The sequence below is a fragment of the Piliocolobus tephrosceles genome, chromosome 9 (genome assembly GCF_002776525.5).
Source record: "Piliocolobus tephrosceles isolate RC106 chromosome 9, ASM277652v3, whole genome shotgun sequence".
NCBI classification, from domain to species: domain Eukaryota; kingdom Metazoa; phylum Chordata; class Mammalia; order Primates; family Cercopithecidae; genus Piliocolobus; species Piliocolobus tephrosceles.
Genome location: NC_045442.1, coordinates 119081500 through 119093111, shown reverse-complemented (window position 1 = coordinate 119093111; position 11612 = coordinate 119081500). Strand labels below are relative to the sequence as shown.

General features: G+C 52.1%; 1 protein-coding gene across 2 annotated transcripts in view; it reads left to right on the top strand.

Annotated features, from left to right (window-relative positions):
- The first annotated feature begins 4389 nt into the window (after positions 1-4389).
- Positions 4390-11612, top strand: part of CAMK1D (calcium/calmodulin dependent protein kinase ID) — a 507832-nt gene continuing 500609 nt past the window's right edge. For both annotated transcript variants that reach the window (XM_023223230.3, XM_023223231.2), the window contains exon 1: positions 4390-4747. In XM_023223230.3, the coding sequence (XP_023078998.1) occupies positions 4656-4747 (92 nt within the window). In that variant the 5' untranslated portion in view covers positions 4390-4655. The remainder of the gene's footprint in view (positions 4748-11612) is intronic.

The window sequence follows — 11612 nt, the reverse complement described above, 5'->3', positions numbered from 1 at the left end:
TTTTTTTTTTTTTTTTTTTTTGAGATGGAGTCTCTCACTCTGTTGCCCAGGCTGGAGTGCAGTGGCGTGATCTCGGCTCACTGCCAGTTCTGCCTTCCAGGTTCACACCATTCTCCTGTCTCAGCCTCCTGAGTAGCTGGGACTACAGGTGTGGGCCACCATGCCTGGCTAACTTTTTTGTATTATTATTATTTTTTTAATAGAGACGGGGTTTCACCGTGTTAGCCAGGATGGTCTCGATGTTCTGACCTCATGATCTGCCTGCCTTGGCCTCCCAAAGTGCTGGGATTACAGGCATGAGCCATTGTGCCCAGCCATTTTTTTTTTTTTTTGTATTTTTAGTAGAGACGGGGTTTCACCATGTTGGCCAGGCTGGTCTCAAACTCCTGAGTAGCTGGGATTAAGTCTCTACTAAAAATACAAAAAATTAGTCGGGCGTGGTGGCACGTGCCCATAGTCCCAGCTACTCAGGAGGCAGAGGCAGGAGAATAGCTTGAACCCGGGAGGTGGAGGTTGCAGTGAGCCGAGATAGTGCCACTGCACTCCAGCCCGGGTGACAGAGTGAGACTCTGTTTGGACAAAAAAAAAAAAAAGTTTGTGTCTTGGTCAGGTGCGGTGTCTCACCCCTGTAATCCCAGCACTTTGGGAAGTTGAGGTGGGCAGATCACTTGAGGTCAGGAGTTTGAGACCAGCCTGGCCAAAATGGAGAAACCTCACCTCTACTGAAAGTAGAAAAATCAGCCAGTTGTGGTGGGTGCCTGTAGTCCCAGCCACTTGGGAGGCTGAGGCAGGAGAATTGCTTGAACCTGGGTGGTGGAGGTTACAGCGAGCTGAGATCGCATCACTGCACTCCACCCTGGCAACAGAGCAAGACTTTGTCTCAAAAACAAAAAACAAAAAAGAAAGAAAAAAAGAAGTGTGCTTTTTCTTGAGGACCTCGTCCAACTTAGAATAGCTTGATGATGCCAAATGAACATCATTACAGAAAGTTTGGAAAAGAAATAAAACTCCCTACAACAGTTCCACCAGTACAACAAATACCAAATAGTGGCCTCAACTAGATTTCATTCCTTTTCTCTTTTTTTGAACAGAGTCTCACTCTGTTGCCCGGGCTGGAGTGCAGTGGCATGATCTTGGCTCACTGCAACCTCCGCCTACTGGGTTCAAGTGATTCTCCTGCCTCAGCCTCCTGAGTACCTGGGATTACAGGGGTGCACCACTACGCCTGGCTAATTTTTGTAGTTTTAGTAAAGACAGAGTTTCACCATGTTGGCCTGGCTGGTCTCAAACTCCTGACCTTAGGTGATCCGTCTGCCTCTGCCTCTCAAAGTGCTGGGATTACAGGTGTGAGCCGCCGTGCCCGGCCTCAATTTCATTTCTTTTTTTTTTTTTTGAGACGGAGTCTTGCTCTGTCGCCCGGGCTGGAGTGCAGTGGCCGGATCTCAGCTCACTGCAAGCTCCGCCTCCCGGGTTTACACCATTCTCCTGCCTCAGCCTCCCGAGTAACTGGGACTACAGGCGCCTGCCACCTCGCCCGGCTAGTTTTTTGTATTTTTAGTAGAGACGGGGTTTCACCGTGTTAGCCAGGATGGTCTCGATATCCTGACCTTGTGATCCGCCCGTCTCAGCCTCCCAAAGTGCTGGGATTACAGGCTTGAGCCACCGCACCCGGCTCAATTTCATTTCTTTACCCATTCGACACACATTTACAGATCAGTCAGTATGGATGCTGAGAAACAGTGGTGAGAAAGCTAATAGGTGCCTTGCTCTCAAGGAGCTTATAGCCTGCTAGGAAAAGTCACGGCCACAGAGCCACGTGGAACTTCTCCTTTGCTTTCCCTTCATCTTTACTATTACTATAAAATTGCCTTCTTTTTTTCTAATGATTATTTTTATGGATTTAGGGGTATAAGTGCAGTTTTGTTACATGGATATATTGCGTAGTGGTGAGGTCTGGGCTTTTAGCTTAACTATCACCGGAATAGGGTACATCGTGCCCATTAGTTAATTTCTTATCCCTTCCCCTACCCCACTCCTACCCTTCCTAGTCTCCAATGTCATCATTCCACACTCTCTGTCCACATGTTCACATTATTTAGCTCCCACTTCTTCTTCTTTTTTTGGGGGGGATGGAGTCTTGCTCTGTCTCCAGGCTGGAGTGCAATGGTGCAGTCTCGGCTCACTGCAACCTTCTAGGTTACAGCGATTCTGCTGCCTCAGCCTCCCGAGTAGCTGGGATGACAGGCATGTACCACCATGCTCAGCTAATTTTTGTTTTTAGTAGAGTTTCACCATGTTGGCCAGACTGATCTTGAACTCCTAACCTCGGGTGATCCACTGGCCTAGGCCTCCCAAAGTGCTGGGATTACAGGTGTGAGCCACCACGCCTGGCCTTAGCTCTCACTTCTAAGTGAGAACATGTGGTATTTGACTTTCTGTTTCTGAGTTATTTCACCTAAGATAATGGCCTTCAGTTCCAACCACGTTGCTCTACAAGACATGATTTCATTCTTTTTTATGGCCTAGTAGCAGAGAATCAGCGCTTCTTTAGCTGTGGGGATAAAAGCTGAGAATGAGAATCGTTTTCATGAGCTCTGGAGGCTGTTCCTGAGGCCAGGGAGCAAGGGCAACATAGGAGAGAACCAGATAGGAAAGGAGAAGGAAACAGAGTGGGAGGAAGGGAAGGAGAAAGAAAGGACAAGAAGATGCTGATGGTGGAGCATGGGATAAGTGTCAGCTGGGATCTTAGTTGACTTATGCCCTGGTTCCCATTGTATGTATTATCTAACCTTTGGCACAAGTAAAATACACGATAGTTTTTCAAATATATTTTTTATTGAAGGGGATGCTGTTTGCCTTGGACTTTGGTAATGTGCCTCAAGTATAAGAGAGGTTCCTTAGTAATTATTCTCACCCATCCCTCTTGGAAATTGGGTTTGTGGATTTATTCCATATCTAACCCGCAAGTAAATCCTCTATTTGCTCTTCTCAGTTTGAAGAACCTTAAGCTAACTGTCTTTGAAAGACGGAAACCAGCATTGAGGTCCTAGGAATGGGGATGCCAGGGTGTGGTCTGACCTCTTTAGGGTCAGGGTAGGGGCTGAGGGAGAGCAGCTGGGCTGCCTCCACTCCAGCCAAAGTCAGAACTAGGGAGAAGATGCTGGATGAAGTTTCCTATTCTGGGAGCACTTTTTTTTTTTTCCTTTTACAGTGAAATTGGAACAGTCCTGGGAAAATGGGACAGGTGTCCCCAATCAAGAGAGAGAGCTGTTTACCCAACTACGAGGAGGGGCCCCGAGGGAGGGGAAGTGTTGATATCTAAAATTTTCCGATCAAGAGGTCGCCCCTGCAGGTTGGGGACCAGGGAACTGGAGCACGTGGGCTGCCCTCTGACAGGTGGACACTAGGAGTGGGGTGGGCAGGCCAAAGTACAGCTGGGAGATGGGAGTCCGGAGGGAATTCTCTGGGTTTTGGCAGTCCATAGGAAAGCAGGTGCCTGCCTCACCACCCGGACACCCTACTAAGCCAGCCGCGGGTGGGCCCCTCCTTCGAGGGGACTGCGGGGCAGACGATCACTTCTTTCCACTGAGTCTCTAGAAGGAGAGGGAGATGCCAGAAGGGGCCAAGCGTGAGCCAGGGCAGCCAGGCCGGCCAGGCCTGCCGGCCGCTCCAGCCCAGCACCAGGGCGCCCGCACGGCCGCCAAACACTCCCGGGAGTTTTGCTAGCAAAGGGGCCACGAGGCAGCTGCTGGCGCGTCCTGCGCGTGCCCGCCCAGAGGCTCCCCGGCTTGCTCCTCGCGGGTCCGTCCCGAAACTGGCGTGAAACCGATTTGGTGCAATGCGAATGAGCGCCCGCCCGCCGCCGCCTCCATCCCAGCCGCCGCCGCCGCCGCCCGTCGCCATAACAACCGACCCCCACCCGCCCCGCGCCGCGCCCCTCGGGTCCCCCGGGCCACCGGCCACAGAGCGGGAAGGCGCCCCGCCCTCGGCGCCCCGCATCCGGCCGCCGCGCACCCCCGCCCGCCCGGCGCTTCCGAGCCACGCAGAGGCGCCCCCTCCCGCCGGAGACGGGAAAGCCCCGGCGCCCCCAGACTTGACTCGGTTTCCAGCTCCCCGAGGGGCTGGGGCTCTCCCGCGTGCGCCCCGCACCTGCCGGGGGCCCGCACTCGCCCTCGCCGGGGCTCCAGGGAGCACGACGGCCGCGGCCCGGCGCTCTTGGGAGGGGAGCGGGACATCCCCGAAGGCGGCGCGCTGGAGGCGGGGAGCGGCCGGGGCGCACAGGGAGGGCGGGGAGCCCGCGGGAGGGGGAGGAGGGGGAGGAGGGGGAGGAGGCGCGAGGTGGGGGGGAGCGCGGCTGGCGGCAGGGAGGGAGCGGGAGGGAGGCAAGAAAGTAGCAGAAAGTGAGGCTGGCAGGCGGCGGCAAAGGAGCCGGCGCGCGGCGGCGGCAGGAAGTCTGTGCCCGAGAACAGCAGAAATAAGAGCCAGGGAGGGACCGCGGCGGCGGCGGCGAGAGCGAAAGAGGAAACTGCAGAGGAGGAAGCTGCGCCGCAGCCCGAGCCGCCCGGCATCCCCGCCGCCCCTGCGCCCGCGCCGCGCCCCCGGCGCCCCCTCCCCAGCGCGCCCCCGGCCGCTCCTCCGCGCCGCGCTCGTCGGCCATGGCCCGGGAGAACGGCGAGAGCAGCTCCTCCTGGAAAAAGCAAGCTGAAGATATCAAGAAGATCTTCGAGTTCAAGGAGACCCTCGGAACGTAAGTGGGGACCAGGGAGGCGAGGGTGGAGGTGGCGGCGGCGGGGGCTGCACGGGCAGCTCCAGCTGCCGCCGCCGCCACCACCGCGGCAGGAACCCAGCCTGTCACCGCGTCCTCATTGTCCCGATCTCGGCGCTGCGGAGCCCCCCGAGCGCACCCGACGCGTGGGCCTGCGACCCCCGGGTGGGCGCCGTTCCCGGGAGGGGGAGGGGGCAGCGCCGGGCTGTCAGGGAGCAGCCCACGCGGGCGCGCGACTTCCCACTTCCCCTGCCACCGCCGCCCTCTCCGCTGCCTTCTCCCCACGCGTGACTGTGGGCTGAGCATGGTGGGGATGGCTGTTTACCGGCTGTGTGCGTTTACTCGCCGTGTGCATGGGCGCACCGCGTTGGCGAGACGTGGTCACGAGAAGATCAGCCTCCAGTCATTCCCATTTCTGTCCTTACATCATGTATTCCTATGGAACTGGCATCTCACGTACTAGGTGTAGGCAAGACTTTGGGTGGCCACGCGAGGATGGAAGGGAAGGGCTTCGCAGTGCTCAGGGTCACACGTGGGCAGAGCCTCACCTGAGGGTCTGTGCATTTCACGCGGGCTCGGCCGCAAGCGCCGGGGAGCGCGTCTCCAAGGGAGGGTCTGTGCGCGTCGCTGCGCGGGCGGTGCTCTCCGGGCTGCATCGAGTCCCATGCTGATGGCTGCGTCTCAAGAAAGCAGAAATAATCCGAAGTCGATGGCAGGAACGCTCCAAGCGTGTGCTGCTCAGCTCAGCTGCTGTTCCCTTTCTGCCCAGGAGTTGGGTCTTGTTTGTTTTGTTTTGGAGCAGCTCAAAATAGGTGGGGAGGCTGATAGTGAAAGAGAATCAGGATCTGCCGAATGAGTCTGAAGTTAAAGTTATTTTCTTCCCTCATACGATCAGTATTTGTTGTGCATCAGTATCGGCCAGTGTATGTGTATTCACGCACAAGTGTGCAGTCTGATGTGCACATTTTTGCAGGGGTTCATGGAGGTGTTGATTAGGCTGGGAAGAGAAAGAGGAGCTATTTCATGGGATAAATCAGTGCGTTGTTGGGTGCTCTTTCTTTCATTCCTCCTTTTTTTTTGCGTGTGCTTGTTTTTGTGTTTGGTTTGTTATTTCCAGCACCACGTTACCCAGATTGTCTTCACCTCCAGGCTCGGGGTCCGCTGCTGCTCAGTCATTTCCCCTCACCCCCACGCAGATCTGCAGGAGGTCCCCTGGAGTGAAGTTGTGAGGGTGGCTTTCCCAGCCCTGCTTCTGATTCCCGGGAAGGCCCACGCTGACGATTAGAGTGGGGTCTCCCTGCTGTGGTTGTTGCCTTTCAGGGAGGTCACCTATTTGCTACCTTTGTTGGAATGAAAACAGAAAAAGATGTAGCTTTTTAATAAATAGGGGTTTGGGGTTGCCTCTCAGTGCAGCCAGGTAAGGGGTTAGTTTGGGTCAAAACTTTTGAAAATTGCCACTGAGGTTTATTCGGGTTTGGGGTTGTGATTCTGAGATGCTCAAGTTACTGAGAGACAAGAAAGCATGGCCTTTGCTTGTCATCCAGGACCCGCGCTGTGGCCGCCGATGAGGGGATGGGAGAGTGTGGGGACCCACCCTGTGTGAATGCCTTCCTGTGCGTGGCTTGTTCCCACCCGAGCCCACCCACACTGGCTTCTTGCCTGTAGCCTCCGGGTGGCTGATGCCCTGTCCCCTGACTGACTCCTGCAGCTGCACCTCTGCAGTGGCGGGGCTGCTGAGGCTCCGAGCTGTGGCTCCTGCTGGAGAACGGTGTTTGGAGATGACTGCGGGTGGCTTCCACCTTGGGGAAAAATGGGGATTTGCCTTCTGGTGCCAGAGTGCATCTCTGGCAGAACAGCCTCTTGGACTCCAGCCATGTTCCCTGTGAGCTTTGGGAACGGGTCCCTCTTAGGGTCCCAAAGCATTCCCTTCTGCCTGGAATGAAATTCTTTGCAAAGGAGCTTCCCACTGTAGCGCCGGCAGGGGACCTAGAAGAATGATAGAGAAATAGTGCGATGATCAAGATGTTTTTACTCGGCATAATAATCATGGTAATCATAGATGGTATTCTGAAATGTATGTCCAAGATCAGGTCTTATTTTACATGCCTTATGTGTATTAACTCATTTAAATTTCAGAGTAACCTTACGAAGTAGGTATTTACCATTATACCCAGTTTGCAGATGAGAAAACTAAGGTGGCAGAGATATTATGTGAACTGCCACACCTTAGCTAGCTATTAAGTGGCGGAGCTGGTATCTGTGAACAGATAGGCAGAGCAACTTTTGATTATCCATACAGGGTTGACACACTTTGTAGATACTGTAATGGCAAATGTTTAGTAAATAATTTGACTTAACTTTAGTATTTGGAACACGAACTTTAATATTAACGTAAAGAAAACATATTGGGCTGAGCGTGGTCGCTCACACCTGTAATCCCAGAACTTTGGGAGGCTAAGGCGAGCTGATCACTTGAAGTTAGGAGTTTGAGACGAGCCTGGCCAACATGGTAAAACCCTGTCGCTACTAACAATACAAAAATTAGGTGGATGTGATGGTGCATGCCTATAATTCCTGCTACTCGGGAGACTGAGGCAGGAGAATCGCTTGAACCTGGGAGGCAGAGGTTTCAGTGAGCTGAGATTACGCCACTGCCCTCCAGCCTGGGCTATAGAGCGATACTCGGTCTCAAAAAAAATAAATAAATAAATAAGAAAACATAATGATGGCAATAATGATAGCATAATGTTATCTAAACTTGGAAGCATTTCAGAGTTTTGGATTGTCATCCTTTTGCCTCTGTGGACTTTCTTTTTTTTGAGAAGGAGTCTTGCTTCGTTGCCCAGACTGGAATGCAGTGGCACGACCTCAGCTCACTGCAAGCTCTGCTTCCCGGGTTTACACTATTCTCCTGCCTCAGCTTCCCGAGTAGCTGGGACTACAGGGACCCGCCACCACATCCAGCTAATTTTTTTTTTGTATTTTTAGTAGAGATGGGGTTTTGTCGTATTAGCTAGGATGGTCTCGATCTCCTGACCTCATGATCCACCTGCCTCGGCCTCCCAAAGTGTTGGGATTACAGGCATGAGCCACTGCGCCTGGCTGCCTCTGTTTACTTTCTAGAAGTGGTCCCCAGTTCGAGATGCCTGCTCCACCCTGGTGACCCTGGCCTGAGTCTTAATGTGGAGTTGACTTCTCCCTTCAGTGTGGATTTTGAGTCTGGTCCCTTCTCTTGTTTTGAATGAAATCTAACAGAAATGAAAGGCATCAACAATTAACCACTGGCATTCATTTCCAAAGTATGCCACAGTTCCAGTCACTTTGTTTGCCCCACTTTCTCCGTACGTCTTTAAGATATAAAGGCAGGAAAGCCTTGCAAGAAGCAGGGCTGTCAGCTCACAGTGTTCACATGCATTTAAAATAAAGCATTGCAAAGGCTGGAGGAGCACTCACTTTGTCACACTTTGTAGTCTGACATCCACTGCCTTATCCAGGTGTTTCACCTCATGGAGCCGAGCATTTACTGTTGGAAGCTAAGGGGTCAAGACAGTTAGTCTGTGTGGTTAGAGGGACCTTGCTGGAGAGTGGGGGCCGAATGGGATTGAAAGTTGGCCCAGGAGGGTGGAAAATGAGATTGAGGAAGCAAAGAGCAGCATAAGAGAAAGGACTGGGCTTTGTGATCTGGCCTGGGTCGTCTGATGCACCTCTGAGTCGGGTCTCAGGGAGAAACCTTTCAACCTGTGTTGCTTCAGTGCAGCCTCCTACAACAGGGAATCCCAGAACATAATCATATGTCTCAATAAGGTGGTGAGACTTAATTATTGTCTATTAATCAACATGTTTTCAGACCCTGGGCACACTATGAAAGCAAATAAATGTTATGTAATGGCCAGTTAGGTGGGGCACACATTTCTGTTGGTGTATTTGCCAAGGCTGTTCAGGCCATCTCTATCGTAGCTATCTTTCAGTGACTACTGAAGCAAAAAATGAAAAAAATCCCTAAAATACTATTCAGAGAAGTATATGGACAGGAGGAAAGCTTCGGTGTGGTGTCTAGGAAGCACCCCAGACTCATGGAAGTCACTTCTGCAATTTCCAGGCTGTGAAATGCATGTGAATGGAAAGGCCTGGGTACTTGGCACGTTACAAAATGAATCTCCCCACAAACCTCATTTCCCCTGGGGTGCAGAGCATGGCGTGCCCTAGAAAATGGATCTTCATCTCCACGGGGTATGAATACATGTTTTTCGTATAGGCTGAGCATTTGAAATCGAAGTCATTCCTGTCTGTAGATGGCTGGACAGGGCATCGTGGAGGATTTGAGACTGGGTTTTAGGTCTGGTTCAGCCATGAAGGGTTTTGTGGCCCGTACGCTGCTTGGACATTGACCTACATTACCTTCTCCCTGTCTCAGTTTCTTCATCTATAAAATCAAGGCAGGTTAGGGGTGGGGAACAGGGAACATGAGATAATTTTCTCTGGCTTTCTGTTTTTTTTTTTTTTTTTTGGGACGGAGTCTTGCTCTGTCGCCAGGATGGAGTTCAGTGGCGCGATCTCAGCTCACTGCAACCTCTGCCTCCCAGGTTCAAGTGATTCCCCTGCCTCAGCCTCCCAAGTAGCTGGGATTACAGGCATGCGCCAGCACACCTGGCTAATTTTTTATGTTTTTTAGTAGAGATGGGGTTTCACTATGTTGGCCAAGACGGTCTTGATCTCCTGACCTCGTGATCCGCCTGCCTCGGCCTCCCAAAGTGCTGGGATTACAGACGTCAGCCACCGTGCTCGGCCCATGAGAAAATTTTCAAGTACCCTTGCAACCCTAAGATTTTGTGGGTCCCTGTGTAAGGAGGGCACTTGCTTTTGATCCCTGGGGGCTTTCCTTGTGTGGCTAGGTGCAGGTCATTTCTGTTTGGAGGAAAATTTTTTTTTTTGTTTTTGTTTTAAAGACAGAACCGTGCTCTGTCACTCAGGGTGGAGTGCAGTGGTGTGATCATAGCTCACTGCAGCGTCAAACTCCTGGGCTCAAGTGATTCTCCTTCCTGAACCTCCCGAGTAGCTAGGACTGTAGGTGTGCACCACCACACCTGGCTAATTTTTTTATTTTTTGTAGAGACAGAGTCTCGCTGTGTTGCCCAGGCTGGTCTCAAACTCCTGGCCTCAAGTGATCCTCCCACTTTGGCCTCCCAAAGTGCTGGGATGACAGGCACGTGCCACTGCACTTGGCTCTGGAGGGACATTTTTGTGACCGTACTAGTAGCACAATAAGAGCTCAGGACCAGCACCCTGATCCCACTTCGTGTCAATAGCAGTGTGTCTCCTTTTTCATTAAGTGAGTGCCTGCTGGGTGCTGTTTTAGGAAGACTGTAAATAGAAACTTCCATGTGTCAAGCACCATCTTTTCCCACTCATCTCATACCATGCTACTTATTCTGAAACTGCCCAATAAATACACCTATTAAGGATACAGATGATTGGTTTGTCTGAAAGTCTAGATGGAAAACAGACGCAACTTTTCTTTTTTGGTGTGTGTGTGTGTGTGTGTGTGTGTGTGGTGGGCGAGATAACGCATAGACACTCGAGGTGGTTCATATATTCGACTGGTGGATTTCATAGTCGTTTTTCTGGGGTTACTCAAAATTTGAGAGTCCGTGAGAAGCATTAGGAAGAACATTACTGAGAAAAAAGGAGGGGCGGGAAGCCCCTAGACTTCTGCCCGAGGGTATCCCCGCTGCAGTCTTCCTTAGACATTTGGATTCCCCAGTCCTCTTGTTTTGAGGCGTGATGTAAATTCAGCCTCTCATACATTTAAAAATATCGGTTGAACACCTGCTATATTCTAGGCACTGAGGAGACGGCAGCGAGCAGACGAGAATGCCTGCTCTCCTGGAGCCACAGAAAATACAAGGAGCAAAGAAGGGAAAGGAACAGCACGTTAGAATCTGCAGGTTAGGCAGGAACCAAAAGCCACAGGGGATGTGTGGGGTGGGGCGGTGGCAGCTTGAGGTGACACTTGAATTCAGATCTGGAAAGAGCCATGGGACTGTCTGAACGTAGACTCTTCCGGTCAAAGGCAGCCACAAGGGCAAGTGCCTGATGCGGGGGCCTGCCTGGAATTTTTTTTTTTTTTTTTTTTTTGAGACAGGGTCTCAATCCGTCACCAGGTCAGAGTGTAGTGGCATGATTATAGCTCACTGCAGCCTCAACTTCCTGGGTTCCAGCGATCCTCCTGCCTCAGCCTCCCGAGTAGCTGGTATTGCAGGCGTGCATCACCACACCTGGCTGATATTTTTTATTTTTGTAGAGATAGGATCTTGCCTTGTTGCTCAGGCTTGTCTCTAACTCCTGAGCTCAAGCGATCCTCCCACCTCAGCCTCCCAAAATGCTGGGATTATAGGTGTGAGCCACCGTGCCTGGCCATGCCTGGCATTTTTGAGACCCAGTGGCTTCCAGGAGGCCATGCAGTCAAGGGGGGAGGAGTAAGGGGAGCTAAGGAGAGAGAGAGATGGGGGAAGGGCGAGGACGGGGGGTTGAGGGGGTGTGGGAGGGCAGGTTGACAAGGGCCTCATAGGCTGCAGTGAAGACTTTGGCTTTAGCTCTAAGAGAAATGGAGAACCTTGGAGGGTTTTGAGCAGAGGAGTGACTTGGTCTGATTTGTGCCGTTAATGATCCCTGGGGTGACTGTTGGGACCAGAGGGTTGGGGTTCAAGGGCAGAGGTGGGGAGATCAGTTAGGCTCTTGCCATGATCCAGCTGAGAGGTAATGGTGTTTAGAATTGGGAAGCAGCATGGAGGTGATGAGAAGTGATTGGATTCTGGATGTGTTGTGTGTTTTTTTTTTTTTTTTTTTT